The sequence below is a fragment of the Pseudorca crassidens genome, chromosome 5 (genome assembly GCF_039906515.1).
Source record: "Pseudorca crassidens isolate mPseCra1 chromosome 5, mPseCra1.hap1, whole genome shotgun sequence".
Lineage (NCBI taxonomy): Eukaryota > Metazoa > Chordata > Mammalia > Artiodactyla > Delphinidae > Pseudorca > Pseudorca crassidens.
In genome coordinates, this window is record NC_090300.1 from 77,931,085 (window position 1) to 77,956,529 (window position 25,445).

The 25,445-nt window shown below is 50.9% G+C and overlaps 2 protein-coding genes and 1 pseudogene across 2 annotated transcripts in view; 2 read left to right on the forward strand and 1 right to left on the reverse strand.

The window, feature by feature from the left end:
* Positions 1–3,034: 3,034 nt before the first annotated feature.
* Positions 3,035–3,271, reverse strand: LOC137224499 (cyclin-dependent kinases regulatory subunit 2 pseudogene; annotated as a pseudogene).
* A 1,519-nt stretch (positions 3,272–4,790) lies between these two features.
* Positions 4,791–14,997, forward strand: ZDHHC19 (zinc finger DHHC-type palmitoyltransferase 19). The gene is made up of 8 exons (XM_067738592.1): positions 4,791–4,930; positions 5,280–5,401; positions 5,931–6,070; positions 6,899–7,071; positions 7,477–7,582; positions 13,514–13,599; positions 13,944–14,148; positions 14,785–14,997. The coding sequence occupies exons 1-8, from the start codon at positions 4,791–4,793 to the stop codon at positions 14,902–14,904; spliced, it is 1,092 nt and encodes a 363-aa protein (XP_067594693.1). The 3' UTR covers positions 14,905–14,997.
* TFRC (transferrin receptor) overlaps positions 7,451–25,445 on the forward strand; it is a 116,973-nt gene continuing 98,978 nt past the window's right edge. The window contains exon 1 of the mRNA XM_067738591.1: positions 7,451–7,582. The gene's annotated coding sequence lies outside the window, so the exon portion shown is untranslated. The remainder of the gene's footprint in view (positions 7,583–25,445) is intronic.

Here is a 25,445-nt window from a genome sequence, read left to right on the forward strand (position 1 = left end):
TTAACTTCATATAATGAATTAGGAAGTGTTCTTTCTTCTTTCCTCTTCTATGTCTTGGAAGAGTTTGAGAAGGGCTGGTGTTCATTATTCTTTAACGTTTGGTATAATTTACCAGTGAAGCCTTAGGCATTCTTTTTTGAAGAGTCTACCATGTTATCAACCTTATTGATAACCCATTCTTCAATTCTAAGCTGTTTTAGACTAGCCCCTTATTGGTTGATTACTTTGGGGGTCATTTAAATAATATTATCTCTTTAAAAAAAAAACCCAGAATAAATAAACGAACCAAATCAAACCAAAACCGATCAGTTTTGGTTTGGTAACCAAGAGGTTACCAGAGGGTAAGGGGCGGGAGGGAGGATGAAATGCATAAAGGGGATCAACTGCATGTTGATGGATGGAAACTTTTGGTGGTGAACATACTGTAAGTGTATACAGAATTGGAAATATAATGTCCTACACATGAAAAGTATATAATGTTAAAACCAGTGTTAATAAAAATACAGTTTTTTAAAATTAAAAAAATTTAAATTGCATTCTAATATAATGCCTATCAACATCATACGATGCTGCTTCTTTTGCAAGATTTAAAATGTCACTTTGCAATAAGTTGTCATCGTACCTGTACTTGGCATTGTTTTGCATTGCAGTTGAGATGTAAAAGGAAGATGCTAGTATTAAAGGAAAGGTGATATTTGAGTGGGGCCTCATTTCTCATTCATTAGTGAATATTTTTGTGTTCTGATGTTTTTGTTTACTACACAACATTATAAGTTTAGGGATTCAGATGATGACAACTAAGAACGCAAAAAGGCTCCTGAATTCTAAAACTACAAACATTGAAATACAGGGTGCTAAATTCAATAAATCAATGAAAGAAAAAGTCCACAAACAAACTCTAGAGATTAGCACATAGGGTGTTTATTAGGGGATGATTTTGGGACCAACACCTGTGGAAGGCAAGGGAAAGAAAGGAAAGGGAAGGAAGCAGGGCTGAGCAAAGGGAGAAGTCAATCTGTGGTAAGGGCCTAATAAAAGCCTCAGCCAACTGCAAGGTCACATGGGGGCTAGGATGGCCCTTCGGATTTGTCCTGCACTGGGGCAAAGTGTCTGGGCCTTTATAACCTCATGTTGGACCACTCCTTGGATGCAACCTGCCCCTGGAAGGAGGTGGGACCCTGGGTGAGGCAATTTTCTTTAGGGGAGGCAATCCTCAAAGCTGAGGCTGTTTTCTAGCCACTGGGGGGATAAGATCTTCATTCCTGAAGGGGGTTCTGGGAGGCACCTCATAGTGCTACCCGCAGATCTTAGTGCACATGAAGAACTTAGTATCTGTCGTAAGAGGGAAAGGAAAGCTTATTTGATAAATGATGCTGGAACAACCGATTATAACGACATGAGGAAAATACACGATTAGATAGACGTTTACCTTGTATCTTACCCTTACATTAATTTCAGGTAGGTTAAAGAGTTAAATGAAAAAGAAAACAAGAAATATAGTTAAATATTTATCAGATAGAAGGAGTTAAATATAGTTAAATATTTATCAGATAGAAGGAGGGGAAAGACATAGAAATAAGATAAGATGATGCTAAGGAAATGATCCATAGATTTGATTATATAAAAACAAAAACTTTATACACTAAATATTGCATGCAAAATTAAAAGGCAAACAATAATTGGGAACATATTTGTAATAAACACGACCAAAATTTTTAATATAAGAGAGCTCCTGCAAATCAGAAAGAAAAACCCAACACTCCCATCAAAAGCACAATGAGATATCATTTCATACCCATTAGGATAGATATTGTAAAAAAACAAACAAACAAAAACAGAAGAAAACAAAAAGTGTTAGCAAGGATGAGAAGAAATTGGAGCCCTTGTCCATTGTTAGCAGGAATGTAAAATAATGCAGCTGCTATGGAAAATACTATGGCAGTTCCTCAAAAAACTAAACATAGAATTACCATATGACCAAAAAGATTGAAAGCAGGAACCTGAATAAACATTTGTGCACGCATGTTCATAGCAACATTATTCACAATGGCCAAAAGGTGGAAACAGCCTAAACGTCCATCAACGTTTAGGATGAATGAATAAACAAAATGTGCCATATACATACAATTAAATATTGTTCAGTCTTAAAAAGCCTGGAAATTCTGATACATGCTACAACATACCAACTTCCAAGACTGCTGGAGCTCAAGGATGAACCTTGAGGACATTATGCTAAGTGGTATACGGCAGATACAAAAGGACAGATGTATGATTCCACTTTTGTGAGGTGCCTAGAATAGTCAAATTCATAGAGATAGGAAGTAAAACAGTGGTTACCAGGAACTGGGGAGAGAGGGAATGAGGAGTTACTGTTTAATGGTACAGAGCTTCCACTTGGGATGATGAAAAAGTTCTGGAATGGATAGTAGTGATGGTTTATACATAACATAAGTTTTATGTTATGTATATTTACCACAATAAGAAAAAGAGCTCAGGCAATTCACAAAACTACAATAAAATGACCTATAGATATATAAAAATATTTAATTTCATAAGTAATTTAAGGAGATATAAATTAAAAGATCAAGTTATCATTTGTCATCTATAAAATTGGAGAAATTATTTTACATTAATACCTAATTATAGTGTTAGTATTATGATATGGGTATGGTCATAATAGTATAAACGTGCACAAACTCTCTAGAAAGCATTTGTAAATTATGTAAAATATGTTTTATTTTAAATTTTCTTAAAATGTGACATACAAACTTTATTTAACAAAAGTAACAGGTAAAGTCAAACAGGCATTTATATTAAGAGAAAAACTGGCTAGAAGAAATTTTATCTTAACCACCTTATAGTTAACCTACCTGCAGTTGCATTTAACTGAGCTCTGTTGCTGTGAAGAATAGAGCTCATGCAGAGACATGGATGAACGATCTGTACATTTGTACATTTTCCAAGTATTCACTGAATACTACCTTATATACACATATACATTAAATTTAAAAAGATTTAATTGATGATCCCCAGATATACTTCATTTTTGTTGGCCTTTTGGAAGAGGTCGTATGAAGCGAAGAAAGTGTGCTTCTGGCTCATGAATCGTGTAATGAACCCAGCCTAGACTCCCAAGTCTCCTCCACTCCTCTTCAGACATCAGATGGGTTTAGGGTACATGTTTGGAAAGTTCTCTGGGTAACATGACACGCCAGCACTCGTGGTGCTCATCGAAGTACTTGTCCGAGTAGCAGATCTGCTCGTGGGCCATCCTGCAGGCGGGCACTGGGCAGCACAAGACTGGAATGACAGGACGCGAAGAGTGGACGCAGGCGAGAGACACGTCCAAGTCAGGTAAGGCAACGACTCGACTCTGAAATATGTTTTCAATATTCGTATTCATTGGCCCTAAATCCAACTGCTAGGAATCTATTGTAGGGAAACAGTTGGAGATGCAGGCATGTGGATAACGGCAGAAGGCACCGCTGGAACAAAGAATACAATGAAGTGAGGGAACAAGTTCTGTGAATATATGTGGCAGAGAATTCCAGGGAAAGAGAAGAGCAAGTGTGAAGAACCCAGGACTGGACTATACCACGTGTGTTTGAGGAACAGCATGGAGGCCAGTGTGCCTGGCGAGTGTGGAGTGAGTATGAGGCTGAATGTTGGGAAATGAGGTCAGAAAGTTAGTGGGGCCAGATCAGGGAGGGCCTTGAAGGCCGTGGTAAGGACTTTGAACTTTACTCTGAGTTGGCAGGGAAGCAGTTGGAAGGTTCTAATCGGAGGCCACGATCTAAGTTTTAAAAGGACAGTTGCTGCATCTCAGTGGACTCCTCAGTTGGTTGGTGGTAGCAGATCTGAGGCTAATTGGTGGCACCCAAGTCACAGGTCTGTGTGTTAGCTGCAAGAGAGGCTTCGAATGCAAGTATCTGGCATTTTCAGGTTCAGTTGGGATGGAGAAAGTCTTTGCCCTTCATCAAGACTTATAGTTCAGGGATCCTCCAAACACAGAGGGGTTCAGATGCTCAGTGACTAAAATAAATGACAAGTATCAGTTGTATGTAACAGAAAACCCAGTTATTTTCTCACATAATAAACAGCTCAGAGGGAGGCGGTTCAAGGCTGGGGCAGTGACTCAGTGTCATTATTGTCATTCTGTTCGTGTCCCATGTTGACTTATTGCCTAATGGGTCGAGGTGGACCAAGCCCAGCACGTCCAGGTTCAAAACAGGAAGAAAGGGGCAAAGCTGCACCAACTGTGTCTTTTCCCCCTTTTATCAGGAAAGCAAAAGCCTTTCTAGAAACCCTCAGACATCCACTTATGTCTCATTGACCAGAATTGTGTTGTGAAGCCAAACCTGGAAACAAGGGAAGAGTTAGCTGCCTCCTCCCCCAAAGTGCAATTTTGTAACAACAACAAGGAAAAAATGGAGATAGAACAATGAACACCGTTTGCTTTGATTAGCACTGAGCCTGAAACGGTGAGTAGTATCACCCAGCTTCTCCCCACGTGTTGCTCTAATCTCATGTAGTCTCGAACCTCGCAGGGGCAGGACCTCTCTGTCCCCAGCACAAGTAGGGGTATGGTTTGCTGTTGGAAGTGACGGTCACAGATGGCAGACAGGGCTGCTGAAGGGCCCCTAGCCCCCACTCTCCTCAGCCTCTGTGATGTCACACTGCGACTTCTTTCCCTCCACCCTGGGCTGTGGCTTCTGAGGCTGCTGTGGCCATGGGGCCCCTGGAGCCAGCAGTGGGGAGGGAGCCTGGGGGCCCTAGTCTCCCCTGGGGCCATGGGAGGTCCAGCCATGCCGCTCTTGAAGGAGCCCCATAGCCCGCCTCAGGCCCCACCGCCCTGGATCCTCCCGAGCCTATTTGCCGCCTTCAACGTGGTGCTGCTGGTCGTTTTCAGTGGCCTCTTCTTCGCATTCCCGTAAGTCTCCCACACAAGCTGACAGGTTTCTTACAGAGCAACAGAAAGGAAAACACATAACGATAGTATGGAGACAGGGAGAGTATAGAAGAGGGGTCAGGGAAAGGAAGAGGTTCTAGGCAGAGGGAACTGAACATGCGAAGGCACAGAGGTACAGAGTGCTTGGTGCACCTGGGAGCTGCGGGTGGCTGGTAATACTCGATGACCTTTGGTGGAGTTTCTATGGATCTGTCACTAGCCTGGATATTTAGACCAGGATTTATGGTCTGGGGCTCCTGACCCGGTGGACTGGGTCCTGGGGGAGCTTCAGGCCACCCCAGATCAGGGCTGACTCCTGCTTTGGTCTCAGTTGCAGGTGGCTGGCCCAGAACGGGGAATGGGCCTTTCCCATCGTCACAGGCCTCCTCTTTATCCTCACCTTCTTCAGTCTCGTGTCACTCAACTTCTCAGACCCTGGCATCTTGCATCAAGGTGAGACATTGGCCCCCTGGGAGAAGGAGGCAGCACCCGAAGGGCTCCTGCCTGCTGGGATGACTCCTAAAGTGCTCCTTCCATCTCCCCGCCTGGGGCCTCAGGACCCCTTCACCCCATGTCCTCGTGTGCTCAAGCCACAGAGGTGTGGAAAAACAGAACTTTGGAGGTTTTCCAGTAGCCTTGGAGGGGAGGGCTAGGGTAGGCTGGGTAGAGAAGCCAGCTCTTCACAACCACTCAGTTTTCTCTTCCTCCTTCCTACCACACAGATTCCTTAAAGCATCACTCACAGTGGCAAAGGCCTGAGTTCTCAAAGAACTCCTCGGGCTGGAAACCCACCTTCCCTTTGACTGCCAGCCTCTCTAAGCTTGGCCAGCTTGCTCAGTGGGGACTAAGGAGTCCCCTGCCCACCTGGTCCCCACCCTTCTTGGAGCCCAGTGATGCTGTGGGGCTGCGTGCCCACACCCTTCTGCTGCAGCAGACTGACGGAAGGGCCTCTTGCTGCTGCTCAATCCCTTTCCCATGCCAGGCTCCAATGAACAGGGCCCCACGATGGTGCATGTGGTATGGGTGAACCACAGGGCCTTCCGCCTGCAGTGGTGCCCTAAGTGCTGCTTCCACCGTCCGCCCCGGACCTACCACTGCCCCTGGTGCAACATCTGTGTGGAGGTAAGTGCCTCTCACCTGCCCACCTACCCTCCCAGCACCTGCCGGGGACCAGGAGGCCCACTGACACGGGGGCCTGTGGTCAGTGTGAAACTACTTCCAGGACTGCTAAAGACCAAGGGTGGCAGTAATTCCCAGTCACTCTTGGTCACTCATACAAGTCACTGCCACTGTGCCTGCACCTTTCCTGGGAGGCTGGCCCTTTCTTGCACTGGTGCTGACATGCAGAGGGGCATCCACATCTATGCTGGGCCTGGTCAGGCCAGGGGAAGGAAAGATACCCCTGACTTATCAAGGGCTCACTGACACTAGATGCCCGAGGCCCTCAGGCAGGTTGCAGGCCTGGCCAGGGGAACTTTGCCTGTCCTCTTCTGGCTGTCCAGGCCAGAGGGTCTCCTGGTCTCCTGGGCTCTAAGTGCACAGCCTGCAACAGTTTACCAATGTGCTGTCTTAACTGGTCCTTACAACCCTGGGAGACTGGCTGGGCAAGGATGTTATTATTAGGCTCATCCGGTGGATAAGAAAACAGAGGCCCAGAGATATTCTATGTCCTGCCTGAAGTTACACCAGGATGTGTCCCAGAGAAGACTAGCAGGCCCCGGCTTTAAAGGCCTCTTGACATGAAACTATGTGAGCCACAGAGCCGTATGGTGCTCTAACCACAGAAATGCCCGCAGTGTTAGGGACTTTGTGGCTCAGTGTCTCCCTAGGAATGGGAGCCAGTGCATGAGGCCAAGGGCTTAGAGGGTGGGGGTAAGGCCTCAGATTTGGGGGCAATGGAGCCTGAGTCAGAGGTTGGGTCCTCGAGGTCCCCCTCTCCCTCTCACCTAGGACTTTGATCACCACTGCAAGTGGGTCAATAACTGCATTGGTCACCGCAACTTTCGCTTCTTTATGCTGCTCGTCCTGTCACTATGCCTCTACTCAGGTGCCATGCTGGTCACCTGTCTGATCTTCCTGGTGCGCACGACCCACCTGCCCTTCTCCATGGACAAGGCTATTGCGTATCTGAGGGGCTGCGGGACCCACGAGGGGAGCTGTGGGGAGGGCGGAGACAGCGGAGGAGGGGGGTCACGGGGAGGGGGCGGTGCAGAGGTAGTGGTGGGCGGGGTTTTCCGCGAAGCCGCTCGGGAGGACCAGTGTGGGACTAGGTGACGGTGGGTAGAGTCGGGCAGGTGGGTGGGGATAGGAGGAACTGCGAAGGGGTGAGCATCTAGCAGGGTCAAGGAGGGGAAGTGCTAGAGGTGGCACAGGGGCCTGGACAGCAGGGTGAGGTGAGGTTTACACTGGGATAGAGCGCAGAGAGAGGGTGGGCGGGGCTCGTGGGCGGGGCAGTTTGGGGTCGGGGTGGGTGAAGGGCGGGGCCGAGGAGGACTGGCCGGAGGCGCTGTTCCTTAGCCGGTGCGCAGCATCGTGGTGGCTGTACCCGCCGCCGGCTTCCTGGTGCCACTCTTCCTGCTGCTGCTGATCCAGGCCATGTCGGTGAGCGCGGCCGAGCGCTCCTACGAGGGCAAGGTACGTGGGGCCGAGCGGGGCGCCACTATATCGGGCTGTGGGTGGTCACCTTGCCCCTTCCGGACTTCCGCACTTTCCGCTTTCTGCAACGCCCTGGTCTTTGATGGCCTGACTTCTCTCGAAGGTGCCTCATTAGTCCTTCCAGACCCAAATTCAGCTCAGATCTCACGTCCTCCTGGAGGTTGGTGGTCACTCTCCTTCCTGGGTGCGCTGCGTCGAAGGTGCGCTACTGTGTGCTAGGCGCGTGCTCATTATTTTGAGCTATGGGCGGGAAGGTGAGTAAGGCTGCCTCCTGCACTTGCGTTGACAAGGAACCGGAAATCAGAGTAACCCTCGCCAGATACCCGCGAACACTCTGGGAGAGGGGCCTGCCTACGTTGTGTAGCACAGACTCAGAGAGAGCACTGAGAGTTCAGTGAGGACTTCAGTGTAGGGTAGGACGTGCCACTTAGTGGTTTCGGACGGGCATAAATCGAGGGAAGGGCATTGCAGTGATGGGCAAAGCTTTTAGAAAAGTTGGGAAGCCTGAAAGCCTGTGGAATGTTGATAGGATGATGAGGAAACAGTTCTATTTGGAGCAGCTGTGGCATGGGCAAGTGGTCTGCCTGGGATTGGCCAGATTTAAAAGGCAAAGAAGTCAGGTGGATAATTTAATCTTGGTGCAGTGGAAACCCGGGAGCCTTGATAGGGTTTTTTCTTTACATACAGTAAAACTTACCCTTTTACGTGCACAGTTGTGTGAATTTTGACCAACTCATAAGTCCTGTAACCACTGCCATAACCAAGATTTAGAACAGTTCCATCAACCCCAACCCCCCCCACCCCCAAATTCCCTCATGGCCTTTTGAGTCAGTTTCTCTCCCTATCTGCAGCCCCTGGCAACCACTGATTTGTTTTCTTTTCTTTTTTTTTTAATTTATTTATTTTTGGCTGCGTTGGGTCTTTGTTGCTGCACCGCGGACTTTCTCTAGTTGCGAGGAGCAGGGCTACTCTTCGGTGCGGTGCGCAGGCTTTTCATTGCGGTGGCTTCTCTTGTGGAGAATGGGCTCTAGGGCGCGCAGGCTTCAGTAGTTGTGGCACACGGGCTCAGTAGTTGTGGCTCGCGGGCTCTAGAGCACAAGCTCAGTAGTTGTGGCGCACGGGCTTAGTTGCTCCGCGGCATGTGGGATCCTCCCGGACCAGGGCTCGAACCTGTGTCCTCCGCATTGGCAGGCGGATTCTTAACCACTGTGCCACCAGGGAAGTCCCCACTGATTTGTTTTCTGTCCCAGTAGGTTTTCCTTTTTCAGAATCTCACATAAATGTAATCATAGCTTTTTGAGTCTGGTTTCTTTCACTTAGCATAATGCATTTGCGATTCACCCATGTTGTTGCCCACATCAGGAGCTTCCTCCTTTTTATTGCTGTGTGGTATTCCATCATATAGCTGTGCCACAGCTTGTTTACCCATTCACCAATTGAAGGATATTTGGGTTGCTTCCAATTTGGGGTGATTATAAATGAAGCCACTATAAGCATTGGTGTACAGGCATGTGAACACAAGTTTTCATTTTTGGGGGGGTATAGACTTAAGGCTGGCATGGCTGGGTCATATGGTAACTGTATGTTTAACTTTATAAGAAACTGCCAAATTGTCTTCCAAAATGGCTGCACCATTTTGCATTCCCGTAAGGAATACATGAGAATTCCAGTTGCTCTGCATCATTAACATTTGGCTTTGTCAGTTTTTTTAAAAATTTAGACAGTCTAATAAATGTGTAGTGACATTTCATTGTGGTTTTAATTTGCATTTTCCTAATGACTAATGATTTTGAACATCTTTTCATGTTCTTATTTACCATCAGTATGTCTTAGATTAAATATCTCTTCCAGTCTTTTGCCCATTAGAAAAATTGGGTAGTTTTCTTAATATTGAGTTTTAAGAAATCTTTATTTATTCAGGATTCAGACATGTGGTTTGCAAATATTTTCTCCGTGTCTGTGGTTTGTCATCTCATTTTTCTCAACAGTGTCTTCCAAAGATCAGAAGTTTTAAATTTTGAAGTATGTTATCAGTTTTTTCTTTTCTTTTTTAAATACGTTTTCCTTTTATTATTATTTTTATTTATTCATTTATTTGGCTTTGCCAGATCTTAGTTGCAGCACATGGGATCTTTTAGTTGTGGCACATGGGATCTTTAGTTGCACCATGCGAACTCTTAGTTGTGGCATGTGTGATCTAGTTCCCTGACCAGGTATTGAACCTGGGCCCCCTGCATTGGGAGCACAGAGTCTTAGCCACTGGCCCACCAGGGAAGTCCCTCTATCAGTTTTTTCTTCTATAGATTGTGCTTTTGGTGTGTAATTAAGAAATCTTTCCTTAACCCAAGGTCACAAAGATTTTTCTCATACGTTTTCTTTTAGAAGTTTTATAGTTTTAGGTTTTATATTTAGGACTATGATTCATTTGGGGTTAAATTTTGTATATGATGCAAGGTATGGTCAAGATTTTTTTTTTTTGCTTATGGGTTTTTTTTGTGTTTTTTTTTTTTTGCTTATGGGTTGTTCACCATTTTTTGAAAAGACTATCCTTCCATTGAGTTGCCTTTGAACATTTGTCAAAAATCAATTGAATATAGAGGTGTGGGTGTATTTCTGGACTCTCTGTCCTTTTACCAGTATCACACTGCCTCGCTTAGTAGCTTTATATTGTCTTGAAATCATACAATGTGAGTTCTTCAACTTTGTTCTTTCTCAAAGTTCTGTCGGCTATTCTAGTTACCTTGATTTTCCATATAAATTTTAGAAGCGGCTTGTCAATTTCTGCAAAAAATGTTTGCTGAGATTTTCATTTGGATTGTGTTGAACCTAGAGATCAATTTTGAAAATGGACATTTTAACAATATTGAGTTTTTGAACCCATGAAAGTAGTATAACTCTCCATTTATTTAGGGCTTCTTTGATTTCTTTCATTAATGTCTTACAGTTTTCATCGTGTAGATCTTGACTACATTGTGTTAGATTTTTTCTAAGTATTTCATTTTTGTGTGCTATTATAATTTTTAAAAATTTCATTTCCATTTGTTTATTATAAGAAAATACAATGGATTTTTGTTTATTAGTCTTGAATCTTGCAATTTTTCTAGGCTCACTCATTAGTTCTAATAGTTTTTTTGTTGATTCTACATAGAAAATCATGTCATCTGTGAAAAGGACAGTTTCATTTCTTCCTTTCCAACGTGTATGGCTTTATTTCCTTTTCTTTTCTTACTGCACTGTCTTGGACTTTCAATACTGTGTTGATTAGGAGTGGTAAAAGTGAACACCCTTGCCATGGGATTCCTTCCACATGGCAATGACTTGACTAAAGGCTGTTTTAGGAAGACTGTCGTAGGTCACATCAATGAGGGAGGGGCCTGAGACCTTGAGACAGCTGAAAGGACAGAGGAACCCTCTTTGCCCACCATTTCCCATCCTTCCAGTCACCACTTAATCACTCCAGCCCACCCATATTTGGTTCCCAGCCCACCTGTGACTCCTCTGTGCAGCCCTGACTCATCAGCTCCCTGTGGTCTGCATGTCTTCTCTCTCCAGCCTCAGTCCCTCATTTCAGCCTCTCCTGGGCAGCATTCTCCCTTCCCATGTCCTGTGGTTCTTCTAGCCCAGGTCAGGCCATAGGCCTGCCCTCCCTCCCCTGCTCAGATGGGGCTGTCCTAATCCAGGATCTCCAGCCTTAAGAAACCTAAATGTGATCTGCACTCTGTGATTCACCAGGCAGGGCTCTTTCCCATTACCAGACCCCATTTCAGGCATTCTTCACACACCTCAACTTTATTGCCTTCTTACCTCCATCCCTTGACCACAACTTCTGCTGGGCCACTTGCTTAGATCACGAGGGCTCTGGAGCCAGACCACATAAATTCAAATCACAGCTTCACAACACACCAGCAGGGAGATCTTGGCTGTGTTACTTAGCCATCTGGTACCTCAGTTTCCCCATCCGTAAAAGGGGACAGCATGGGTTAATGTGTGTGAGATACATAGAACAGTGGCTGGTGTGAGTAAGTGCCCCATAGGTCATCATTATTGCCATTCCTTCCCATCATCAGTACACATGTTCTTGTCTCTCACATCTTAAAAACAAAGCAAACATCCCTTAACATCGCAGACCTCCCCTGTTGTACTCTCCCCTCCAGCGCAACCAGATTTCCTGAAAGCATTGGCTGTGCTCACTAGCGTCGTTCTTCACCTTCCTCAGCCCACTTCAGCCCAGCCTCCGTCCTTACTGTCATACTGATGCTGCACTCTCCAAGTGGCCAAAGCCAGCGGGCAATCCTCAGACTAATCTTTCCAGGCTGCACAGAGCAGCATCTGAAACAGAACGTACCTGCTGTGGCCCTTCCCCAGCCTCTCAGGGTCCAGCTCTCTCTGCTGCCCTGGGCTGCTGCTTCCCTGCCTGCACCTTGGAGTGTTGGCCGGGCGGCCTGCTCTTCTCACCAATCCCCTCTCTGTGCTGCCCTGACCACTCCCCAACTGCCCTCAGCACCCTGAAAGTTAAGGCTGGCCTTGTTGTCTGTGGTGTGTCCTCAGTCCCCAGAGCAATGCCTGGAACAGTGTTGAGGTCCCCAAATATTTATGAACAAATGAGTGAACCTACAAACAAAGGAATCCATAATGCTTTGGGAGAGAAGGAAAGAGAGAAAGAGAGAGAAGTCTGACTCCCCGATCCCTGGGGAAGAAGGGGAGAGAGAGCTGAGGCAGCAGGGAATTGGGCAGGAGATGGGGCGAGTAGATACCCACTTTGGTTTTGGTCTGTGGAGCATGAGGGCGTTTGAGATACAGAACTGGAGCAGGAGACCAGGCCTGAAGCCGGTGAGAGAGGACGGTCTGGGAACTTCCGAGCTGTTGGATTCCCTTCATGGATGAGGGTCCCATATGGGGAGAGGAAGGGCTCTACTTTATTAGTCAGTTCTTATGAATTCATTAAACAATTCCCATCCCTTTAAGCACTGAGCAATCAACATTTTTCTATTCTTCGTGTACATCTAATAAATCAAAATTTATTTCTCTAGATTTAAAATTCTGATTGTAAGTTTAATCAAACTCTTCTAACCATTTAATTAAAATTGAGAGTAGAATGCCAGTTTCCCTTAAGTTCTTGAAACACCTTAAAGTAGGGAGAACTCAAAAAATCACAATGGTTAAGGGCATGGGACACAGGCGAGCTGGTGGTGGGCAGAGGTGCTCTTGGGCCACTTTAGGACGTGACAAACACTTTGTAGCTAAGGCTCTTGAGGTCCCCATGAGACAGCCTGTGCTGGGAAGGAGGAGGGGGCGAGGCTGATGGGCAGAAGGAGGGGAGGAGGAGAAAACCTGGTCAAGAGTTTCCAGGGGAGGACTTGACCTTTGGGCTTGACATTGGTCAAGCATTGGGTGCTCAGGAGCTTCAGCCCAGATTTCCAAGGCCATGTGATTTTGCTTAGGGAAATAGGATTAGGCACCACAAACTGTCCTTCCAGATAGTGAAATTCAGTGAAGGCACAATTTGAGGAAGAATGAGATGTGGGAAAGTAGAGGAGTTGAGGGAACATGGGTGGAGAACTGTCTTTGGAGTAGTTTATCAGCAAAACGAAGATCCAAAAGGATCTGGAAGGAGGTAGCAGGAGGATGTGTGTGGCCAAATGAGACAGTGGGGGAGGACAGTGCGAAAGGGGATACAAGGTGATGGGGAGGGATCCCTGAGCAGGCAGGAGAGGTGGGTGCAGTGCCAGAGCTGCTCAGAAGTGGGTTGGGGACGCCGCGCCTGACTCTCCTGGCTCCTCTGTCCTTGGAGTCTTGCTGCAGCCCTGGGCTGAGCTGACCGGTGCAGGGAGGGCCGGTGGGGGTGGCCTGCCCAGTCCTGCTGGATCTGAGCTCTTCTTCCTGTCCTCGACCCCCCACACCCCCGCCCAGTGCCGATACCTGGAAGGACACAACCCCTTCGACCATGGCTGTGCCAGCAACTGGTATTTAACAATTTGTGCACCGCTGGGACCCAAGTGAGTTGGCAAAGCAGAGGCCTGAGCGGTGGCCCCTGGCGCGGGTGGGGCGGGGTGAAGCTGGGGCGTCTCCGCTGGCCCCTTAGCATAGCTCCCAGCACCTTACGCTCACTATTCTCCTTCTTTTGGAGTTTTCTCCAGGGCATTGTGGGAGTCTCTGGAGCTTCCCCTTCCTTGCCTCTGTGGGTTCTTGCTCCAAGAAATGGGGTTAGAGGGGCATGGCAGCCTGGATGAGATTGGTGACAGCTCCCTGCAGGGCCATGCCCAGGCTGTGTGCTCCCCAGGCTGAGGGGGACCAGGCCAGGAGGGCCACAACCACTCGCATCTGGCTTGTTGCTCCCCAGGTACATGGCCGAAGCTGTCTGGCTGCAGAGAGTGGTGGGGCCTGATTGGGTGCCCAGGCAGAACCCTCACTTCCCGATGTGCCCCTCCGCGCACAGTCCCCCAGACCTCCCTGGGCCTGGGTCTGGCCCCCAGTCCCAACCTCTGGGTCTCAACCAACCAGGCAAGGGGCCCCCAGGGAGTGGTGAGGCTGCAGCCCTCCAGGAGGTGAGGAGTGTGTGCGTGTGTGTGTGTGTGTGTGTGTGTGTGTGTGCAGCATGCATGTGTGCCTGTGTGTGTTGGGAGGGGGCGTCTGCAGATTGTACAGGTGTTGGGAGAAGCCCCCCAGTGTTGGGCTGGCCCTGAAGCTGGAGCACTTAGAGCTCGAGAGAGGGGCATTACAGGCCTGAAGAGTGTTGACAGTAGAGTCACAGGCCTCCAGAACACACCAGGGGTCCCTGGAGACACAAAGGGAAAAGGCTGCACCACTCACTTGCTGGGTGGCCTTGGACCAGTCACTTACGCGTTCTGGGCCTCAGTTTCCTCAGCTATTTATGAGAATTGAGACTAGTCCAGTGGTTTATAATTGGCGGGGGTGGGAGAGGGGGAATTCCTTTACTAAAAGGCACCTTCTACTCTGAAGCCCAGTCTATGAACCACGTGGAAGTGGAGCGTTAAGAGTGATGTAGGGTTGGGTAACCCACAGCCCCTCCAGAGCCCCTGCAGTGACATTCTGGGGTGCCATCCCACTCCCTTTGCTCTGCCTGTTGGTGGATGACAGTCTGGGCAGTTTCTTGCTCCCCAATGGGTGGCCTGCGGGGCGGGGCTTAGGGAGAGCCCCCATCCCCCCCACTGTGTGTTTAGCTCCACGCCAGCCCGGTGCTGCCCCTGCTGCGAGAGGCCCCCAGACGAGGCTCCGCCTACCTCTTGACCTTTCGCACTGGGAGATGCCAGGAGCCCCCGCAGCCGAACCTCACCTCCTGAGCCCCTTGTGGAGACCTCTGTGCCCTGCCCTTGCCCACTCGCCTGGCGGGAGTGCTGAGACCACCCCCCCCCCCCAAAGCCCATTAAATACCCTTTGCCAACCTCCTACAACTGCCCTGCTGCACTGTCTGTCCTCGATGCGAGGGAGTGTGGATGAGGCGGGCTCTGAAGGGCTGGGACGAAGCCCCTGGGAGGGAAGAGCCAGGGCCTTCTGCGACCTCGGGCAAGACACTCAACCTTGCTCTCATCCTTAAAATGGGGCAACCATAACAGCCACAGCGACGGCTGGAGACTATGGAAGAGAAAACCCAGCAATGCCGGGGTGTGAGCCCGAAGTCCCGCCTCTGCCCTGCACCACCCCTGTCTGGCTGCAGGGGGCGCCCGTCACCTGGGAATTCGCCAAGACTGGCCCGGTCCAGCCGTGACCCCTGGAGCCTCGCGGGTGGGCTGGTCCCCCTGCCTCATCCCGGGTGGGGTGGGTGGGTGGGAGTATTCTCCGTCACAGACCAACCCTGCAACTTTCCTGCAGGTGGGTCTCACCCAGCCATTTCCTCCTGCTGTGGGGAGTCAGATGCTGGTTCTGGTCCTGTCCCTGGCGTGGGTCCCAGGCTCTGTGAGTCTGTGTGTGTGGGTAGGTTGGGGTGAATGGAGGGAACCAAGTCAAACTGTGGCTCCTCTAGTGGCCAGAGCGTGACTTTGGGAATGGAAATAATGGCACCTTCCAGGAAGGCTGTCAGGATGAAACGAGGTGGTTCGTGAGAAACACCAGGTACACAGTAGGCACGCAATGAATGCAGCCAGTAGGATTATGATGATTTTCTCCACCACACAGCTAGCAGGCCACTCAGCATCCCTCCAAGGACCACCTTCTCAGAATTACCTGGGCCCCAGACCACGGGCTCAGAATCTCAGGGTGGGGGGAGGACAGGAATCTGAACCTGAATTACCGTCAAGTGCTCCATGGGATCCTACCACCCTGAAGTTACCGAATTGCTGCCTTAGGAGGTGAAGATGGACACTGACCACACTGCTTCCTCTCCCCCGTGTACCCAGGTGAAGTGGGGTGTGGTGAAGGTGAGAGGGAAGGACACCACCAAAGGGTCAGATGAGCACCCCGGGGGCCTGTGAAGGTGTGTGTCTGTGTGTGCACATGTGCTTGTGTGTTGAGGGCCCGGTCTGGGGAGGTGGGTGACCTACGATGCAGGATTCGGCTCTGTTTCTCTCTATGCTGGGACGCCTTCAAAGCTGCCCTTCCCTCTTCCTCCCGCCCTGTCTTTGGCAGCCCCAGGCCCAGCCTCGCCCACCCCTGTGGCTCTGGTTCTCCGGCTCCTGGCCAGCTTCATTCAACCCAGGGTCTCCAGTTCTTTCTCCTTTGCCTTGGTCCCAGGGTCTCCCCAGTCCCAAGCTCCCCTTGGGGTTCAAGCCTTTTCTCAGCTCTCTCAGGGTTAACCTTGGGTTCTGGGGAGGGATGCAAGGTACTCACTGCCATAGAAAAAGGCAGCCCAGTTTCAGCTTTGTTGTAAATGGCCTCAGTGGCCACATTTAAAATCCTTAGGGCCACGTTTACACCTAAAGCTGAAGCAGGTTTTCCTGTCTAGGAAGCCCACAGTCCATGGTCACGGGGTGAGGGGATGAGGGCATGAGACTTTCTGAGCCCCAGACCGCAGGGTGTATGTGCTACACAGATCTGCGTGAGTGGCCTCTGTGTGTGTGTTCAGCTCAGCCCAGGCTGCTCAGCAGTGAGGAGAGGCCCTCAGTCCTCCTCCCAAATGGGAGTCCTCAGGGTGGTCTGGGTCTCCGCCAGAGAGGAAGAAGATTCAGGAACCTGGGCCAAAGCCTGGATGGAGGGATATTCATGGAACTGGCTGGGTGCCCAAATGGTGCCTGCCCAGAACCCCAGCTCCACAGGGCGCTGAGAAGGCCGGGCCACAGAGTCTGGGGTGGCCCAGTCCTGCCTGACCTGCTGCCGTCCTTCCGTGGTCCTGGCTGCTTCATCAGGACTGTACCTACCGGGTCCCTGTCTCCAGCTCTACAGGGGGCTCATTCTGTCTCAGGCAGGGCCTCGCAGGTCCTCAGTCACACGTGAGTCACCTCCCCCCACAGCCTGGGCCTCATTTTCTCACTGGGCAAGGACGTAGCCTTCCTCAGATTCTCAGAGGTGGCCATGTCCCCTCCTGCTCTGGGATGTAGATGCTGGGTCTCTGGGCCCTCCCAACCTGAGATTTCTAGGATTTCTTTAGGAAAGCCCCCTGGATCAGGCTCTTCTGCTCCTGAGGTATAAGCAGACCTAGCTCACCCTTTCCTGTGACTCCCCACACCGTCTCCCCTAAGCCTTGGGCGCCCTCAGAGATTCTTTCCGGCCAGGCTGGAGGCCTCAGTTGAGCTGCACCACCTTCCCTTTCCACCTCCACGTTTCTGCCGAACCTGCCCTTGATGCCCAGACACACCCCTCGCAGTCCTTGGCCCACTGATACGGGGAGGGGTGTTATCAGGGCCCGAAAATGGGGCCAGCTCTCCACACACAGCCTGGAAGCCCTGCCGTCCCTGCGTTCCCTTGGACAGGAACCAAGGAGTGGTTTGGGCCCCAACCCTGCAGGGCTGCCGGGTGCCCACATGTCTGGAGCCCCTCTGAGAGGTCCCCAGGCCACTCCTGGAATCTGAAGAAAGGAGGGGGAGCCTGGAAGCAGCCACCCCTTTGTCATCTCTATACCTTTCCTCCATGACCTTCTAGAAGGTCAGAGTGTATGTGGGGTGGGAAGAGCGTTGGGCCAGGAGTTGGGAGGCCTGAGTGTCACTCAGCTTTGCTACCAACTAGTATGTTATGGGAGCGAGTCTCTTCCCCCTGCTTGGCCTCAGCTCCCTCGTCTGTAAACAGGATGACCATGGTGGCTAGCTCACAGGTGGCTACAGGATCCTAACTCTTTAGAGCTGGAAGGGACTTAGGGGTCACGTCATCCAGCTGCCCCTCCACCCTCAATTTCACAGATTTTCACTAGAGAGGGAAGGGATTGCCTAGGGTGACACGGTGTCCAAGCCAGGCGCGCTCTCTCTGTTTCCGGGCTGCCTCTCCCACTCCTGCTCCAGGGACCATTTCAGAGGAGGAAGACCTTGAGCAGCGTCCTCAGGGCCCCCCTACCAGCCGCCAGAGAGCCAGGCAGCACGTGTTAGCACAGGGCCTGGGGACCTGATAAGAAGGCAGGCTTAACCCTGACCCCAGCTCTGCTGGGAGCGATAATGACTCCCTGCTGCCTTGTGCTCAGCCCTGCCCTGCCCTGCCTTGCCCACCCCACCCAAGGGGGCCCTGCCAGTGGCTGAGGGTGGGACAGATAGGACAGAGGAGGTGGCTGCGGCATGGGATCGGGGGGCCAGAATCCTAATACCTCCCAGAGTACAGGCCCCTCGCTGGCTGACCCTCCTGGGCACCCGGGCACCGTGCCTGACACCCAGGTGATGCTCCAGCGACGCCCACATCCTCCTCCAGTTCCCGCAGGCCGAGCGCGGTGGAGGGAGGAGGCTGGGCTGAAGGTGTGCCAGGCCTGTCCTGAATAACAAAACTTTACTGAGCCCCACCGGGCTAGGGCTTGGGCTCAGTGATTCACATGATCTCCTTTAATCCTCACAGCAACCCCCGAAGTTGTTATTCTTGTCTTAGAGTTGCGGAAACCGAACTGAGCAAACAAGCCACTTCTCCGCGGTGGCACTGCTTCTAAGCGGCAGAGCCAAGCTCCTTTAGCCTTTGTCACGACACTGTGCTTCACAGGCAGTTATATTTTATTTCAACTTAGAGTAGTGGCTAAGGCATGGGCTCTGAAGCCAGCCGGCCGGCCTGCTTTCCTGCTGTGTAATGGGATGAATCATTGCCTCTACTGTGCCTTTATGAGGATTCGGTGTGCAGCGCACGTGGAGAGCTTGACCCCAGCGTGGGCACGTGGTAGGTGCTTACTCAATGGTAGTGATTGTCGCCGCACTAGGAACCAGGTGATGCCTGGGTCAGGACTCTGTGACCTGCTAGGGCCTTTGCGATGCCAGTCACAGTGGCTGCCGTTTGGTGTGGGTTTCCTGGTGGCCGGGGAGCAAAGGAGAAGGGCTGCTTCGGAGGGGAGGTTTGTGGTGTTTTACAGAAAATCAAGCAATGTTTGTGTCCCCCCGGCCAACGGGGAATGGAGGTGTGGGCTGAGTGTGTTCAAGGGAACAGCAAGATAACCACCCAACGGCTCTGCCCCCCTTCATGGGAGAGGAGGTTTCCGCTTAAGAAAGCACCCTGTTGCATCTGTTTCGAGGCCGGGCAGTGCCCGGGCTGAAGGAAGCCAAAGCTGTGGTCATCTGAACCCTGTGTCCGGGCCTCGCTCAGAGCCACCGCTGCCGCTTCTGCCAGCTCTGCCCTCTCTCTGTAGCCTCCCAGTCTGTCCGTGTCTGTCTTTGCCTCACCTCTTCTCACCTTTCCACTCCATCTCCTCTCTCTCCTCCCCCTCTTCCTCCTTTCACTGTCTTCCACGCTCTTCCTGTGTTCACTCTGTCTCTCTCCCGACCCCTCACCACCTTTCCTGGACAACAGCTTCCAGGAACACAAAGTAAACGGTCTGACAATTTTCAAGTAATAACTTTCAACTGTGATTCTTGGAAGCCCTTGGGCCTGGGCATGGAAACCTCCAGAACTCTGGGCCAGGCCAGAGGCAGGGCCTGCACAGGGCGCCTTTGTCTGTCTCTGACCGGGGCCTCCTCCAAGCCAGGCACACGCTTTCTCAGCTGCTTCTGGTTGGGACCGTTTTGCTGCTGACATTGGAGATTCCCACACTGGAAGGGGTATTCCCACATTGAATATCTAGCTTATTTCTCAGTGAGAAGAAAACCAAGGCACTGGCACTCAGGGAGAGGTTCAGCAGGGTTTGCCCTGGGGTCACGCAGCTAAGTAGAGGCCAGGCGAGGCTGGGTCCCCATCTCCTGCTTCTCAGCCCTTTCCACCACCCGCTGTGGGTCAGAGGCCGGATGGGTCAGAGGCCTGGACTGTAAACAGGAAGGGCACTCTTTCTTCTCCTGGAGGCCTGGTAACTTGGCTCCCATAGGCAAACTCACGAAAGTGACAACAATAGTGACAATCGTTTTGATGCAAACTGTGGGCTAAGTGCTTGGCTTGTATTATCTCATTTAATCCTCAAAATGATTTGTGGGGAAGATGCTATGACTTTTGTGGGCATGACCTTGGACAGTCCTCGGGCCTCCATCTCCCTATCTGTAAGGACAGAGTTTTCTGGAGGATCCTTGGGGCTATTCCTGCCCTGCCCTCCTGGGAGTCCATGGCTTAGTGGCCAGGGAGGAGGGTCCTTGGTCTGGGCACAAGCCCTGAGGTGGATGGGGCCCCGGGTGGAGCTTATTCGAGGACCTATTAGGGTCTTGTGCCTGAACTTCATCTGTCCCCTAGTAGCCGGGATGGGGAGAGCATTAGGTCACCAAGCAAGAGTACCGATCCCTGGGCAGTGCCGATCTGGGCTGGGAAAGTCCCCTGACCAATTGTTCCTAGGTAGCTGTTCTTCAGCTCCTGACAAACACAACACGGAAAGACACTCTCCTTCTTGCCCTTTGCCTGGCCGGGCAGTGGGATGCCAAGATGGGGCATCAGGAGACCTGGGTTGGAAAGCAGGGTCTGTGCTTCCCTGTGGTGTGGCCCCAGGAAAGCCCCTAGCCTTTCAGAGCTGCTGTTACCACATCTGCAGAAGGGAAACTCGAGCCCAGGCCCGGCTACCTCTGGCACTTGGGGGTGACACAGTGTACCATGGGAAGGTGCTCTGGACTTTCACTTCTTCACACCAGCCACAGCCCCACGGGCACGGGGCTTCTGGAAAGGGAGCAGCGGGAGGCCCAGATTGGGCCTGGGGAGCCTGGCAGGAGTAGCTCCCTGTCCCTCTGTCTACGTCTCCCCTGCCGTTTTGCAGGCTCTGGATTTGGATCATCTGGAAGTGGCCAAGGCTGAGGATGGGCCGCCTCACTGTAACTCCCAGCCTGGGTCACCTTCCTCGCGTGACTTCTCAGCTCCCTCTCTTCCCCACCAAGTATCTGTCCCGAGGGGAAGAGCTGGCTGGTTTGGGGCAGGGATATGGCCCTTTCTGCTCCCAGATGACGCCCCCATCTGCCAGCCACCCTGAGCCCCTGGGGTGGAAGCCTCTGGAAGGCCTCAAGATCTGGTTGTGATGGCTCGACTCTGAACCCTCGGCAGGGACGTGGGCTGCACCCACCTTGGCCCAGGGGCTTTACTTTACTTTGGTCTTTACTCCAGACCAAAGAGTAAGGGAGGTTTGTTCCTGAAGCAGAGACCAGAGGTAGGCACACAGAGGGCTCTGTGCTTTGGAGTTGAGGCTTTTAAAGGGTTGTTTTCTTTAAAGATCCTGCTGCAGGAAAGAGAAGCCCCAAGTCAAACATTCCCGAAACGTGAATTTCAGGTGGCTTTAAAGGAGGACTTTGTTTGGTTTCTGTCCCACCCTGATTCTGCTCGGTGGGGTCTTGGGCACTCATCCCTGGGGGTTGGTGGAGGGTCCAGCCTCACCGGGAGGTTCCTCAGCACCAGATCCAGCCTGAGGGCCTCTGGTCACAGCCAGGCCCCAAGCTTGCTCCCAGGGGACGCTGGTGCACACCCATCTCAAGAAGGGAAGGCCACTGTCCGTCCATCCTCAGCTGCATTCCCGCTGCTGGCCACACCCTCTTTCCTGAACTCTCTCTTTACCCTTGATCTCGGGTATCTGACACCCTCCTGACTCTCCCCCTGAGTTAAGGATACTCTGTCTATGACTCTTTCTCTCACTTCCTGCCAGGATCTCTCCCAGGTCCCATCCTTGGGGTGTGCCCCATCTCGGAGAACTCACTCATTCCCTTGCTTTCAGCAGTGCTGGGCCTGGCCCAGCCTCCATCTTCAGGCTCTCAGGCCCTGCCCGTTTCCCAGGCTCTGGCCTTAATATTCTTTTATTTTTTTTATCGGGCATAACTGACAAGTAAAATCCTAAGATATTTAAAGTGTACAACATGATGATTTGCTATCTGTATACATCGTGAAAGGATTCCCCCATCAAACTAGCCTTAATTTTGTATGATTGAATTATTCCCTTAGAGTCCCACCGGAGGCTCAGGGGCTTTCCAAGCCCCAGCACCACGGGGAAGAGAGAGAAAAAGCAAAGGCAAAACCAGCCGTTGAATGAAAGAGACACTTAGTGTGAGGGAGCCTCTGAGCAGGGTGCTGGGACATGGATCTAGGGGAGATGGCATCTGGATGTCCCAGATCTGTCCTAAGTCTAGTCCAAAGAGTGTCCCAAGGCCAGCCTTGACCTCGAGAGGAGCAGGATTAGAGGAATTCTCTGAGCAGCCTTGTTTGCCCTTCTTGCCCCTGGGTCCCTTCTGTGGGGCCCATGGTAGGACTGGGTGGGTATGGGGAGGAAGGGCACTCGGTGAAGGGATATCCAGAGGAGGGTACCTATCAAAGACTTGTTCCTGTCATTCATGGAGAAGCTTATAAAAAGACTGAGGCCTGAACTGGGATAGTGGGAATACAAATTCATTCATTCATTCATTCATTCAATAAACACTGAATAACCACAACATACCCAGGAGGTAATGAAATTAATTTTTAAAAGAATGTGTTCATGTATAATTTAATTTAAATGTATACTATATTATTTAAATCATACTATATTTCAATATAATTTAAAATTATATTTATGTAGTTTTAAAAGACTGGAAGCAAATTCATCAGATACTCTTGGTGGATGAGCAAGTGTTTCCTAATGAAAGGGATTCTGGCTGCCAGTCTGGGTGTTTGGACACCTGATTTCTAGGCCCAGCGCTTTCTCCGCCAGGCTGTGTACCTGGGAAAAGCCCTTCCCCTCTCTGGGCCTGTTGCCTCATCTGTGCAGTGAGAGTGTGGAACCAGAAGATCAGTGGCTCTTTCCAGCTCTGACATTACCTGAGAACAATGGGGACGAGGGGGTTAGAGACACTTTCATCGGCACGGCCAGCTGCTCTGCTTTGCCCGCCCTCACTGCAGGCCCCTCTCCTGCAGGGCTCCACGAATGGGAGGTAGTGGCCCCCCGCAGCCTGACCAGCTGTGAGGCTCTGATCTCAAGTTAGAATCACTCCTCTCGCCTCTTTATATCCACTTTGAATCATGCAAGACCTCTTCCACCCTTCAGCTGCAGCCTTATGACCTGGATCGAAGGGGGCTATGGCAGCAGCCTCGATGGCTCTGAAGGAAGTGAGGGAGCCAGCCAGGCTGGGAGGTGACATGTGTTGATTACCTGTCGTGTCCCCCCAGCCGTGTGCCCGACTCTGTGCCTGAGTTGTTCTGTGGACGTTATTCTCCGCAGTAGCCCTGGGTGGGAAGTGTACCGCCTCTTCAGTAGCAGATGAGGCTCAGAGAGGTGACGCACCTGCTGGGTTGCACAGCTGGTAAGTGGGGCTCCAGGACTGGAACCGGCTGTCTCAGCATCAGAGCTGAAAGCAGCCAGAGCGCTAGGCTGCTCTTTCCAGGTCTGAGGGGGTTTTCTAGCTGCTTTCAGATGCTGCACCTGCCCCCGCTTCCAGAATTTTGTACATGGTGGCAGGGGTTTAAATCCACTTCTGGTTCTACCCATTGGAAACACACTTCTCTTCCTGAGAAAATGCCTTTCCCTCTTTGTTCTCAGGCCTGTGACTCCCCAGGAGTCGGCAGGTCCAGTACCTTCTGTCATCTTTCTGTGGAGGCCGGAACTCTTGTTCCAATGGGAAGCAGCCTCTTGAGCGGGAGAGAATTTAGGGTCCCTGGCCATCCTGCCGGCCCCTTCACAAGGAGCTGGCTCCCGGGGACCTGCTTCTTCCTTACACAACATCCCGACTTGGTCAACTGTCTCTGTCCTTTTTTCTCCAGCCTGCTCCCCACTGGCTGCTCTGTGCTCCCCGCCCCACCTGTTTTTCTTCTTTTTCTTTAAATTCTAAAATAGGAGTGCAGGGGAAATTATGTCCACTCTTCTATCTGGCCTCAGATTTTCAGGCAAGCATTGAAGATGAAAAGTAATTTCTTATCAAGTGCTATTGCTTTTCTGTTTCAATTACTGGTGTTACAACAATGTTTTTCTAGTGTTCACTACACATGTTCAAGAATTCTGGAGTGTTGTGGGTTAATTGGCCCTCCTTGGACCAGCCTGGGTACCTAAATACCATAACAACCCTATTTCAGTGGGAAAATATCTTTTGACCGTATCTTGGGTTATGCCCTAGTTGGAAGTTGGGGGCTGCTAGTAATTAACAAATTCAAATCGGCTACATCTTGGGTAGGGTTCTTAACTTTGTTTCTTTGGCTTATAGTCCATACTTCCCAGCACTGTCCCAAGTATTAGATGAGGTCAGACATGGGAACATACCTGCTCCTAATAGGGGCCAGCAAGTATCCCTCGTTCCTCCCCCTCCATACACATCTCAGCCTCTCCGAAGCCCAGTTTCCTCATCTGTGAACTGCGGTAACAGTCCTGGAGTTGCCCTGACTACCTCACAGGGAAGCAGAGCATGTGAAAGTGCTGTCTAAACTGACCGTGCAGAGCACAATGACAGGGTTGTTATATGCAGGCCCTGTGCACCACTTAATTGACTTGTTTTTGAAGCGATGAAGCTCCACACCCTTAAACCCTCGCTGGGCCAGGCTGCTCTGAGCTCACGGAATCAGGCCCTGCCAGCCCACACAGCTCGAGAGACCTGAGCTTAACGAAGGCCAGATCTGCCCTCGCCCCCTTGCCCGGTCTCAGCCATCCTGGCACTTGGTCCTCAGGCACCGACTGGCAGGAGGAATGCACTCTGACAGTGGCCTGAAGTGGGACTCCCAGGATGAGCTGACGTCTCATTGCAGCCAGGCCCTAGCGCTCCCTTGTCCCCTGTGCCCCCCGTCGCCCTGCTTGGGGGCTGAGGGCGCTGGTCCAGGTGGCCGGCAACTCCCCCAGGCAGAGGTTTCCCATGACCCACAGCCACTGCACCCTGCCTTGGGTACGGGCTCCAGGCTGCCTATCTGTTACCTTGGGGTCTCCCAAAGCATGTTGCAGCAGCCCGCATGTCCCTTCCCCAGGGGACTTTGTATATCAGTAGTTAAGCATTTATGGCAATGAGTATTAGAAAAGAATATAGGTGTCTCAAAAGAGGCCTGTCCTGACCAAGAATTGAAGGATTTGGGGACAGGAGTTTTTTAAATGGGTCAATTGAAAGGAATAATTGCGTGGGCTCAGTGTTCTTTAGCAAAGTGTATTTTTTACAAAGAGATGATTTAAAGTTGATTCAGTGACAAACACCAAGTAAAGAATAGAGCAGGTGATGTGCAGATATGGTAAAATTTGTGTTGGGAAATTGAATGACTGAAGTTTGGGAAACACTGTTTTCGCATTTAATGCTCACAACAATCCCGTGAGTAGGTGTTATTGTCTTGTTTTCCAGAGGCAGGAACAGGCGCAGAGAGGTGAGGCGAGTTGCTCAAGGTCACTCGGTGAGGGGGTGGAGGAGCTAAACAGTGGCCGCGACCGATCTTCAGGAGGGTGGTAGGGTGG

Excerpts from the sequence above, each read along its gene's own strand:
- ZDHHC19 (XM_067738592.1), top strand. The coding sequence starts at position 4,791 with ATGGGAGGTCCAGCCATGCCGCTCTTGAAGGAGCCCCATAGCCCGCCT. Across the intron at positions 4,931-5,279 it reads GGCCTCTTCTTCGCATTCCC|TTGCAGGTGGCTGGCCCAGA; the intron begins GTAAGTCTCCCA and ends CTTTGGTCTCAG. Across the intron at positions 6,071-6,898 it reads GGTGCAACATCTGTGTGGAG|GACTTTGATCACCACTGCAA; the intron begins GTAAGTGCCTCT and ends CCTCTCACCTAG.